Source organism: Crocuta crocuta, unplaced genomic scaffold (genome assembly GCF_008692635.1).
Source record: "Crocuta crocuta isolate KB4526 unplaced genomic scaffold, BGI_CrCroc_1.0 scaffold334, whole genome shotgun sequence".
In the NCBI taxonomy this organism is placed as follows: Eukaryota; Metazoa; Chordata; class Mammalia; order Carnivora; family Hyaenidae; genus Crocuta; species Crocuta crocuta.
In genome coordinates, this window is record NW_027533260.1 from 685290 (window position 1) to 697831 (window position 12542).

Below are 12542 nucleotides of genomic sequence, written 5' to 3' on the forward strand. Positions count from 1 at the left end.
AAAGTCCTGGTCCCTCCTCCCTCATCCACACTCTGGTTTTAGAAACATCTGGTTTTATACAGCTGCTCCACCCGGGCAGGGTGGGGTGGGGGCTGGGCAGCCAAATGCCCAGCTTCTGAGTGGAGCCTGGGCTTTCCCCACCCCCAACCCTGGGGTAGAGGAATCTCCCTCCCCTCCTGCTCTGGGCTCAGCTCCCACCGGAGGATCCATCATCCTGACACAGCCAGACACCAGGCAGCCCGGGCTCCAGGCAACAGCGTCACAGATGCAGCCACGCCCTGGTGAGGTAGGTGGGGTGCCTCGCACTTGGGCCCTGAACTGGCCTCCCCGACAGCCAGGCTCGGGCAAGGCCCAGCCTAGTGATGGCCCCCCACACCCTGCCTCCCCTGGGAAAACCAAGGAGTGAGGACTCGGTGTCCTGCAGGGGAAAAGCTCCGGGGCAGCCTGGACCAGATGGGGCCGCAGGGAGAAAGAAAGGAGCACTGAAGAGACAGAAAACACAGAGAGAATCAGTGAATGAAAGAGAGAGCGTGCGAGACACAGAAAAACCCATACAGCGATGGAGCCTCAAAGGAGATGCACAGAGATGCAGGGAGACCGAGGGAGTCAGAGACAGAGGAAGACAGAGACAGAGACAGAGAGAAGAGAAACAGTCGCTGAGAGAAACAGGGAGAGACACAGAAAAACTGGGAGATTGGGGGGGGTAGATACGAATAAAGATATTCAAGGAGAAACAGAAGATGAACAAATACAAAGGAAACAAAGGCAGAGACACACAGGAGACTGAGAAAGGAAGAGGACATTCAGAGTAAGAAAGTCAGGGAGACCAACAGTCAGGAATGAAGAGACAGACAGACAGACACAAACCCAGAGGGAAGCAGGTAGAAAAGGACACAGATAAAGGGGGAGGGAGAGAGAGACAGAGATAGGGACGCATGGAGAGAAACAGACAGCAACACAAGGAGAGACCTAGACAGATAGGTGGACAGAGAGGTAGAGCCAGAGTGACAAAGTAACAGAGACTCAGAAAAGGAGATGGGGGTGTACAGCCAGGGGCAGAGGGAGAAGCAGAGAGAGAGGCACCTATAGAGGGAGAGAGATGGGCATTGTCAGTTCACAGGAAGAGAAACAGAAAGAATTAGATATAGAGAATGGGAGGGGGGGAGTGCGGGCGGGCACAGTCGGTTGAGCTTCCGACTCTTGATACCTGCTCAGTTCAGGATCTCACGGTTCCTGGGATCCAGCCCTGCAACCGGCTCTCCTCTGACAGCTCGGAACCTGCTTGAGATTCTCTCTGTGTCCCTCTCTTCCTGCCCCCCCCCACCGCCGAATAAATAAATAAATAAATAAATAAAACATTAAAAACAAAACTTTAAAAAAGATACACAGAAATTTTTTTTAATCATGGAAAGAAGGGCATGGAAACAATGGCATTTATCACTGAGTCTCCTGGTCCTGAGGGGCTGAGGGCTTAGATCCCCAGGACCCCTCTCTTTGGGTCTGACTCTGACTCAGGTTGCAGGGGGTTCCTGGGGGCCGCTGACCCACAACTCTGTGCGTTCACCCGGGAGCCCTTGGGAGACAAAGCCCGGCGGCCACCCCCCTCCCCATCCCTGGCACACGCGCACATCCACGCATGCAGACTCACAACCACTCACAGCTCCTTCCAGACAGCGCGCCCCACGGCCCGCGCGCGCGGCCACGCCCACAGCCGCGCACGTGTGCGCATTTTCTCCATCCCCGGGGCTTTGAGCGGAGCGGCTGGGGTGCGGGGTACCTGGCGGGGGCGGAAGAGATCGGACAGATGGGGGGGAAAGACGGGCGTTGGGGGGCCTGGAGGCAGAAGGAGAGCGAGGGAGAGGAGCGCAAACAAAAATGGAGACAGACAAGAAGGGGGAAAGCGGAGAGCCGGAGAAGGCCGGGTGCGACGGAGGGGAGGCCTGGGAGGGCAGGGAAGGGCGCGACGGCGGCCCTGGGAACAGAGGCCGTCGGGCGCGGGGGTGCGGGCAATGGCGGGAAGCGGGTGGAGCTGCCGGGCTCGGCCGTGACCTCAGAGCCCCTGGCCCAGCTCCGCCCTGACGTCAGCCTTCCTCCGCCCCCGCCTGCGTCGGGCTTCAAATGACCCCCGGGCTCCCCAGCCACAGAGAGACCGGGGAGCCAGCAGGAGAGGAGCGCCCGCCGGACCCACAGCGATGAGACAGGTGCGTGCGAGAGTGCAGCCGTGCGGGGCCTGCTGGCACCTGTGTGCCCACGTGGGTGGGGGCACCGCGCGCGTTCCCGTGCGTAACGGCGACCGTCAGTGTAGGACAGTCTGAGGCCGAGCGTTGGGGTTCCATCCCCCTCTGTAGGTGGCCATCCCACCGGCAGTATAGATGTGACGAGTCCGTGCTTATCCTGCTCCAAGTCCGCGTCTGTGTGCGGGGTGCGGGTGCGGAGGCAGGGCGGTATTACCCTGGTTGACACACGGTCTGGATTTCTACTCGGCTCCAATAATTATTAAGTTGAACCAAACGAAGTCACCGTTGTCTGGTTACTTTTGCCCTTTCAAAATGGCAATTTCATACGGTTCAACCTTAACCGTTACTATTTCGTCTTGCTCCGGACCCACAGGTGTGCCCGTGTTTCTTGCCCTGTGGGCATCCCTTCTAGGCTTAGCTCCTTTCTGCTCAAGGGCATGTGTTCCCAAGTTCACCTGCATGGCTGTTGGTGGGGAGTCTCAGGATCACTTCAGTTCTTAAAAGAGCTCAAATTGGGGAGGGGCAGAGAGACGGGGAGAGACAGAATCCCAAGCAGGCTCTGCGCTGCCAGCACAGAGCCCAACATAGGGCTCAAACCCACCAATGGTGAGAACATGATCTGAGCTGAAACCAAGATTCAGCCACTTAACCGACTGAGCCCCCCAGGTACCCCAGGATCACTAAGTTCTAAGAGCAAGTGTCTGGGGTTATCTTCTAGAACATGAATATTTTCCTATGTGGGCACACTCTGTGTGCCTCTCATCATGTGTGATTATATGTGTGGGGCTGTGTGTCCACAGCTGACACAGGTGTGCTTCTGAGTGTTGCCATTAGAGCCCTGTGTTCACCCACCTGTCTCAACGTGAATTGGGTCACCGCCAGAATCTCAGGCAGGGCTGGGTTTGGGGCCAAAGGACAGAGAAGGAGAATTCCAGAAGAAATAATAATGTAATTATTAATATTGAGCAATTACTAGCACCAGGCCGAAAGCTCTACCTATATAGAAACTAAAAGTTGTATCTTATAGAAACATAAAAGTGAATTTCAATAATATATTTTATTCAATGCAGTGTATGAAGGGTCATCAAACTTTCTGTACAAAGCTGGACAGTCGATATTTGAGGGTTTTGTGTGCCATCTGGTCTCTATTGCAACTAGTCAACTTTAGCATAGCATAAAAACAGCCACAGACAATATGTAAACAGATGAGTGTGGTTCTGTGGCAGTAAAACTTGATTTAAGGATGCTGAAATTTGAATTTCATGTCATTTTCATATGCCACAAAAGTTTGGTGTTTTTTTTTTTTTACTTTTTTCTGCCCATTTATTTTTTTAAGTTTATTTTGAGAGACAGAGCACAAACGCGGAGGAGGGACAGAAAGGCAGTGAGAGAATTTGAAGCAGGCTCCTGACTGTCAGCATGGAGCCCAAAGTGGGGCTTGAGATCATGACCTGAGCTGAAATCAAGAGTTGGATGCATAACCAGCTGAGCCACTCAGGTGCTTCTTTTTTCACCCATTTAAAAATGTAAAAACTTGAGGCACCTCACTGGCTCAGTCAGTAGAGCATGCGACTCTTGATCACGGGGTTGTAAGTTCGAGCCCCATTATAGAGATTATTTAAAAATAAAATCTTTTTTTTTAATTTTTTAATGTTTTATTTATTTCTAGGAGAGAGAGAGAGACAGTGTGAGCAGGGGAGGGTCAGAGAGAGAGGGAGTCACAGACTCTGAAACAGGCTGCAGGCTCTGAGCTGGCAGTCAGCACAGAGTCCGACGCGGGGCTCGAACCCATGAACCACGAGATCATGACCTAAGCGAAAGTCGGACGCTTAACCGACTAAGCCACCCAGGCGCCCCTAAAAATAAAATCTTAAACAAACAAACATAAAAACCAGTCTTAGCTTGCAGAGTTGAAATGAAAAGGGCAGCAGGCATTTGGCTCAGAGGCCGTAATGTGCCAACCCTTGCTATTAGAAATATAATTTCATGGGGCGCCTGGGTGGCTCAGTTGGTTGAGTGTCTGACTTCGAGTCAGGTTATGATCTCATGGTTCGGTTCGTGAGTTTGAGCCCTGTATTGGCTCTGTGCTGACAACTCAAGAGCCTGGAGTCTGCTTCCAATTCTGCATCTCCCCCCACTGATCCTCCCCCCAAATAATAAATATTTAACAATTAAAAAAAAAGAAATATTATAATTCATGAATGGATGCATTGGACTATATTTGCTACAACATAACATAAAACTTCACAATGACATTTTTTTTAAAAAATTTTTATTTATTTTTGAGAGACAGAGAGACAGAGCATGAATGGGGGAGGAGCAGAGAGAAAGGAGACACAGAATCTGAAGCAGGCTCCAGGCTCTGAGCTGTCAGCACAGAGCCCGACGCAGGACTCGAACCCACAAACCGTGAGATCGTGACCTGAGCCAAAGTCAGACGCTTAACCAACTGAGCCACCCAGGCGCCCCCACAATGAGATTTTTAAAACTATCATTTCAGTATGTAACCATTATGAAAAACATTAATGAAATATTTTACTTTCTGTTTTTCAAAGGAAGGATTCAAAATCCAGACACATACATAGCACATCTCATACAGATACTGTATTTTCTTCTTTTTTTTTTTAATGTTTTATTTCTGACAGAGAGAGAGAGAGACAGCGTGAACAGGGGAGGGTCAGAGAGAGAGGGAGTCACAGACTGAAACAGGCTCCAGGCTCTGAGCTGTCAGCACACAGCCCGACGCAGGGCTCGAACCCACGAACTGCAAGATCATGACCTGAGCCGAAGTCGGAAGCTCAACCAACTGAGCCACCCAGGAGCCCCATAGATGCTATATTTTCACTGGAGGCACTTAATCTGTATTTAGATTTCATAAAATTTACACTTGAAAGAGAAGCTTCCCACGCCCTACTTCTTTCAGACACACTTAAAAACTTTCCAATAACTGAATTAAGTATCAGTTTCTAAACTTAAATATTTAGGGGCGCCTGGGTGGCTTAGTCGGTTAAGCGTCCGACTTTCGCTTAGGTCATGATCTCGCGGTTTGTGGGTTCGAGCCCCGCGTCGGGCTCTGTGCTGACTGCCAGCTCAGAGCCTGGAGCCTGTTTCAGTCTGTGACTCCCTCTCTCTCTGACCCTCCCCTGCTCACGCTGTCTCTCTCTCTCTCTCTCTCCTAGAAATAAATTAAAAAAAAAAAAACATTAAACTTAAATATTTAAATAAAATTAGAATTTCACTTCCTCTGTCATTCTGGCTGCTTTCCAGGCACTCAGTAGCCACACGTGACGGGTGACTCCTGTACTGGACAACACAAATCTGTATCTTAGTGACCCACTTAACTCATAATAAACCCATGAGGCAGGAGCGGGTGACACATGAGGCAGTTCAGTGTAGGGGACGATGGAGCCAGACTGCCTGGGTGGCCTTGGGCAAGAGAATCATCTCCCCGTGCCTCAGTTTCCTCACATGGAATAGGAGCGATAACAGTATCTACCCCATGAAGCAGTACTTAGCATGCAGAAGGGGCTAAATCTCCATTTTATAAGACATGAAAACAGAGGCACCCCTCTTTGTTTCTGAGCTCTCCCAGCAACATATACTGGGCACTTGACCCTGGCCGGGGGGCCTGGGCAGTGGAGGAGAATGTGGCCATGCCTTTGGCAAGTCAGAGAAAAGATTTCCTCCACCTGTGGGCTTCATGACCTTCAGCGAGCCCTTGTCCTGGCTAATCAGTCCTCAGTTTTGCCATGTGTATGGTGGCAGTAAACATTCTTTGTCTCCCCCTCCCCCCCAAGGCTCTCCTGAAGAGTAAAGCCAGTATGTAAGCTGGTGATTCAGTGACCGGATTCCTGGGGTTCACATCTTGGCTTCTCTGCTATCCAGGTGTGACCTTGGGCAGGCTGCTGCACCTCTCTGTGACTCAGTTACCTGGTCTGTAAAATGGGGATGATAGTAACAGTACCTCCTCTTACGGCTGTTGTGAGGATTCAAATAAGTTAGTTTCTGGGGGCACCTGGCTGGCTCAGTCTGTTAAGACTGGGACCTCAGCTCAGGTCATGATCTTGGGGTTTGTGAGTTTGAGTCCCGCCCTGGGCTTGCTGCTGTCAGCATGAAACTGCTTCTGATCCTGTCTCCCTCCTCTTCTCCACCCCCCTCCCCCACTTGTGCTCTGTCTCTCAAAACAAAAAAATTTTTTTTCTGGAAAAGGCTTACAGCAGTACCTGATACATATCAAATTGCATTATTTTTTAGATGATGATGATGATTGTATCAACACTAAGAAACCTTTGATTGTGAGATGAGTGATTATTTTATGTGCCACTAAGAAGTGGGGGCGGGGAGGGGGGGTTAATTAAACTGTGACATTCCACTGAGTGTAATCCGCTCGGATTGCAGAGCTGTTTAAAATGTGAAAACAAAAGTAACAGAATCAATATAATCAGGCATTGAGCCCTGCTGGTTGCCACAATTATTTTCATTAATGAAAATACCTTTGCAGTACCTAGGGGAAAAAAAATTTTTTTTTTTTTTTTCTAAACAAAAAGGGGATGTTACATTGGCTTGGGAGGGGGGAAAACCTAGATCTTCTCTTTCCCAAGGAGGATTTCAAGATTCTTTTCCCTTGTTATCCCCTCTCTTCGCACCTAGCAGGACGTGCCCAAGCCCACCCCGGCCGCCCGCCACTGCTCCGGCCTGGCCCGGCGGGTGCTGACCATCACGTTCGCGCTGCTCATCTTGGGCCTCATGACCTGGGCCTACGCCGCCGGGGTGCCGCTGGCCTCCGATCGCTACGGCCTCCTCGCCTTCGGCCTCTACGGGGCCTTCCTCTCGGCGCACCTGGTGGCGCAGAGCCTCTTCGCGTACCTGGAGCACCNNTCTGCGTACCAGGAGGACCCCGCGTACCTGCGCCAGTGCCTGGCGTCCGCGCGCGCCCTGCAGTACCCGCGCGCGCGCCTGCGCGTCCTCATGGTGGTGGACGGCAACCGCGCCGAGGACCTCTACATGGTGGACATGTTCCGCGAGGTCTTCGCCGACGAGGACCCCGCCACCTACGTGTGGGACGGCAACTACCACCAGCCCTGGGAACCGGCGGCGGCGGGCGCGGCGGGCGCGGGCGCCTACCGGGAGGTGGAGGCCGAGGACCCCGGGCGGCTGGCGGTGGAGGCGCTGGGGAGGACGCACCGGTGCGTGTGCGTGGCGCAGCGCTGGGGCGGCAAGCGCGAGGTCATGTACACCGCCTTCAAGGCGCTCGGCGACTCGGTGGACTACGTGCAGGTGAGTGGAAGGCGGCCCCTCCCCACGGTGCCCCTGACACCCGGCGTCCCTTTTCTCTGGGATTTTTTTTTTTTTTTTCAGTGATTGGAACGAACCTCTTTCCAACTCCCTTTATTTATTCATCCATTGAAAGTAGGGATTCTTTCCTTCATTCGTTTCTAACATCCCTCTATCCGTCCTTCCGACATGGAGACCACTCATTTGTTTTATTCATTCAGCGATTCATTAATTCCTTCCTTCCTTTATTCATCCATCCTCTAGTGCATACTCTTTCTTTCACTTCTACCCATTCTTTGCTTTAATTGAAGTGTAGATGACGTCATACATTCTTACACCCATCTCTCCAATATGGAGATCATTCATCTTATTCATTCATTTATCTGTTGGATGCAGACTCTTTCCTTCACTTATTCACTCATCCGTCCATCTGGTCATCCACTTATTCTGAAGATTTATTCATTTGTGCATCTCATATAGGATTTATTTATTTGTTTGGTTGTTTAAGATTTTAAGTAATTTCTACACCCAACATGGGGCTCAAACTCACAACCCCAAGATCAAGAGTTGCATGCTCTACCTACTGCCAGCCAGGCGGCCCACATTCAGTGTATTTTCATCCATTCAATGTAGAGATTTCTTGCTTTCTTCATCTAGTGTAGAGATTCTTTCCTTTTGGGGCGCCTGGGTGGCTCAGTCGGTTGAGCTTCCGACTTCAGCTCAAGTCATGATCCCATAGCTCATGGGTTCAAGCCCCGCATCAGGCTCTGTGCTGACAGCTCAGACCCTGGAGCCTGCTTCTGATTCTGTGTCTCCCTCTCTCTGCCTCCTTCCCCACTAACTCTCTGCTCGCTTGCTCTCCTTCACAAATAAATAAACATTTAAAAAAAAAAAAGAAGGGGCGCCTGGGTGGCTTAGTCGGTTAAGCGTCTGACTTTCACTTAGGTCATGATCTCGCGGTTCATGGGTTCGAGCCCCGCATCGGGCTCTGTGCTGACTGCCAGCTCAGAGTCTGGAGCCTATTTCAGAATCTGTATCTCCCTCTCTCTCTGACCCTCCCCTGCTCACGCTGTCTCTCTCGCTCTCCTAGAAATAAATAAAAATAAAAAAAAAAAAAGAAATTCTTTCCTTGACTCATTGGTTCATACGTCCATTATCCACTTAATATGGCGACTATGCATTCATTTATTCATTCACTTACCCATTGAACGTGGGGATTCTTTTATTCCCTTCATTCATTCCGTGTCAAGATTCCTTTGTTCATTTATTCATCCTCCTATCTAATCAATACATTCATTTGCTCAATTAGTCATTCATCCATTCAATGTAGAAATTCATTCATTAATGCACTGCATTGCTTTTCTATGGCAGCAAAACAAATTACCACAACTTTGGCAGCTTGAAACAAAACACTTATTATCTCATAGTTTCCATGAATCAGGAGTCTGGGCAGAGCTTAACTGGATTCCCTGCTCAGGGTACCATCAGGCTACAATCACGGTGTCGGCTGGGTCCTACCTAAGGCTTGGGGCCTCTTCCAAGCTGATGTGTTTGTTTGCAGATTTCAACTTTGTCTCTTCCAGATCAACCAGAGAAAGCCTTAGACTTCTAGACCCCTTTTCAGAGGGCTTGCCTGATTAGGTCAGACCTACCCAGAAAATGCCAACAGATTAGGGATATATTACATTGCAAAAACTGCTTTGCTATTTGTATAGAAGGTAGTATAATCATGGGAGTTCTGTCCCATCATTTTTGCCATATTCTATGGGTTAGAAGCAAATTACATGTCTCACCCATGCACCAGAGGAGGGTATTATACAAGGGCATGGGTCTTGGGGAGGTCATCTTAAAATGTGATTAGGTATTGATAATGATGACAAAATTCCAATTTATGTTCAGATTGGCTGTAAAATGTCCCTGCAGCTCCCCACCCCGTGGTACCCTCCCCTCAAGTGCCAGCCGCGGGCAGGGATCTATCTGGCCTGATCCTGCCCCTTCTGCTCCACAGGTTTGTGACTCAGACACGAGGCTGGATCCCATGGCATTACTGGAGCTGGTGCGAGTGCTGGATGAGGACCCCCGGGTAGGGGCTGTTGGGGGAGACGTGCGGATCCTTAACCCCCTGGACTCCTGGGTCAGCTTCCTAAGCAGCCTGCGGTACTGGGTGGCCTTCAATGTGGAGCGGGCTTGTCAGAGCTACTTCCACTGTGTGTCCTGCATCAGCGGTCCCCTAGGTGAGCAGAGGTGGGGCTTGGGAGGGCCATGGAAGGGGTGGAGGGGGAGAAGGGGAACCAGAACGGGTTGAGGATGTGACTGAGGTTGGGGATAAAGATGGAGCTGTGGCAGGAATTGGGGACAGGTGAGACGAGACGGTGGGATGGTGTTGGCGGGGCTGGAGAAAGCGTGTGGATGGGGATTGGTGCTGGGAGGTTTGGGGAAGGGGATGGGATGCATCTGGAGTCAAGGACAGGGGTGGGGCCAAGTCTGGGGCTGGTGAGGGGTTTGGGATGGGGACGGGCAGGGGACGGGACTGAGAATGGATACGGGGTGGAGAATGGATGTGGGTGTGGGCCCGGGGCGGGACTGGGGCAGGTGTGGGTATAGGACTGAGGTATGGGGTTGAGGGTATCGGGTTAAGGAAGGACCGGTGTTGAGAACGGGATCAGGGCTGGACTTGTCGCTGGAGGTAGGGCTGAGGGCAGGACCGAGGTGGCTGAGGATGGGGCTGGAATCGGAGGCGAGTTGGGTCGGAGGTAGGACTGGGGACAGTACTGGGGACAGTAGAGGATGATGCTCCCCCTGGACCCCCCACCCCCACCCAGGCCTGTACAGGAACAACCTCCTGCAGCAGTTCCTCGAGGCCTGGTACAACCAGAAGTTCCTGGGCACCCACTGCACCTTCGGGGACGACCGGCACCTCACCAACCGCATGCTCAGCATGGGCTATGCCACCAAGTAAGCCGAGGGCTCGGGTGGTTGTGTGTGTGCGTGTGTGCGCATGCACGTGTGTGCGCGGGGCCTGCTGGAAATTCTCCAAACCCCAAATACCTCACAGGACAGTGGGCTCTGCCAAGTGAGACATTAGGGGAGAGTGGGGGACACCAGAAGGGACAGGGTGGCAGTTCCTTTGATCATGTGACCCAGTGGGCTCTACCAAGTGAGGCAAGGTGAGGGCCGTGATTCCGCCTGGGAGACACAACATGAGATTGGGGCCAGAGGGCTCTACCACGGGCAGCACAGCTTCCTCCCAGTGAGGGGGGAAGGGAAAGAGATACACAGAGTGGGATCTAGTGAGCAAGTGAGCGAGAAGAATCACATGTTTCAAGAAGAGTTGTAATTGGGTGAAACTAGGGGAGTACAGCCTCCACCACGTCAAGTTCAGGCGGGGGAGGGAGGAGAGAATTCTACAAAGCTAGACCCCATGAAAGGGCCAGAGAGAACTTGGGGTATACCGAGGGAACCTATGCATTCATTCACTCATCAAGTATTTATTACAGTGGTTTTAAAAAAAAACTTTTTTTTAATGTTTGTTTATTTTTGAGAGAGAGAAATCAAGAGAGGGACAGAGAGAGGAAGACACGGAATCCGAAGCAGGCTCCAGGCTGAGCTGTCAGCACAGAGCCCAATGCGGGTCTCAAACCCACAAACCAAGAGATCACGACCTGAGCTGAAGTCAGATGCTTAACCGACTGAGCCACCCAGACGCCCCACATTGGTTTTTGTGGCTTTTTTTTTACGTTTATTAAAGTAATCTCTACGCCCATTGTGGGGCTTGGCCCAGTGATCAAGAGCCACACGCTCTCTGGCTGAACCAGCCAGGTGCCCCTCATTACAGTGTTCGAAGCCCTGAGAATACAGCAGAGACACAGATTCAGGCTCACACCCACTGGGGAGACCGTAAATACATGGATGATGGCACATGCCGTGCCGTTGGATAATCCAGGAAAAGTGGGAATAGGGTGTTTGGGAGTAGGGAATGGAGTGTTAACTAGGACGCCCCAGGAGGGGCAGAGGTGGAGGCTGGACATGGTGCCGCCGGAGCCCTAGCAAGGGGGGAGCGAATCGGGGCAAGGGCAGAATGGTAACGGGGGTGTCCTCACGAGAGGCTTGTAGGCCACTTGAAAACTCTGAACTACGGGCAGAGGGGTGAGGTGCTACCTGTAAGTGGATCCCTCTGGCTGCTGTTTGGGGTACCGAGTGCAGGAGGCAAGGGCAAGGCAGGGAGGCTGCACAGGGGAAGGAGACCGAAGCTGTCAAGTAATACCCTGAGGATAGAGTAGTCGGACACCTCCTAAGCAACCGACTGCTGGCGGCCACCTGATGACGTTCCCTAAGAGGGATTCTAGGTTTGCGTGGGCTTAGCGGGAAAACGGGGTGGGGACTGATTAGGATGTCTGCTGCGGCCACAGGAAGGGGGCTTGATGGGTCACTTGAGCTCTAAACCACTGGGCTGCCCTGGGTGGGAACATCGCCTGGTCGGTTCCTCACCACAGGGCCTGCCAGTAACAGTGAGTGCTGGAGTATTCGTAATAGATTAGTGATAGCATTAGTAATAGGTCAGTAACTGTGATGCCCTTAGTAACGGCGGTAGGGATATTAGTCACAGTGAAAACAGTAGTAGCCGCTAACATTTATTGAGCAACCGGGCCTGAAATCCTGCTTCAGTGCTCCCAGCAGCCCTGTTAGGCGGGACTCCTCGTCCGTCCCCTATGAGAACCGGCGGCGCAGGGAGGTCCGGCAAGCCTACCGCCCAGGGGCCGTTCCGCAGCGGCCCCCTCTGGCCCCCAGCTCCGCCCTGGCCACAGGGAGCGCGGCGCTGACGCCCGGCCCCGTCCCTCCCGCGCAGGTACACGTCCCGGGCCCGCTGCTACTCGGAGACGCCGTCGTCGTTCCTGCGCTGGCTGAGCCAGCAGACGCGCTGGTCCAAGTCGTACTTCCGCGAGTGGCTGTACAACGCGCTCTGGTGGCACCGGCACCACGCCTGGATGACCTACGAGGCGGTGGTGTCGGGCCTCTTCCCCTTCTTCGTGT

The 12542-nt window shown here is 52.2% G+C and overlaps 1 protein-coding gene across 1 annotated transcript in view; it reads left to right on the forward strand.

The window, feature by feature from the left end:
* Positions 1 to 2192: 2192 nt before the first annotated feature.
* HAS1 (hyaluronan synthase 1) overlaps positions 2193 to 12542 on the forward strand; it is an 11295-nt gene continuing 945 nt past the window's right edge. Inside the window, exons 1-5 of the mRNA XM_077747125.1 lie at positions 2193 to 2201; positions 6888 to 7514; positions 9520 to 9745; positions 10334 to 10466; positions 12358 to 12540. Coding sequence (XP_077603251.1) covers positions 2193 to 2201; positions 6888 to 7514; positions 9520 to 9745; positions 10334 to 10466; positions 12358 to 12540 — 1178 coding nt within the window. The remainder of the gene's footprint in view (positions 2202 to 6887; positions 7515 to 9519; positions 9746 to 10333; positions 10467 to 12357; positions 12541 to 12542) is intronic.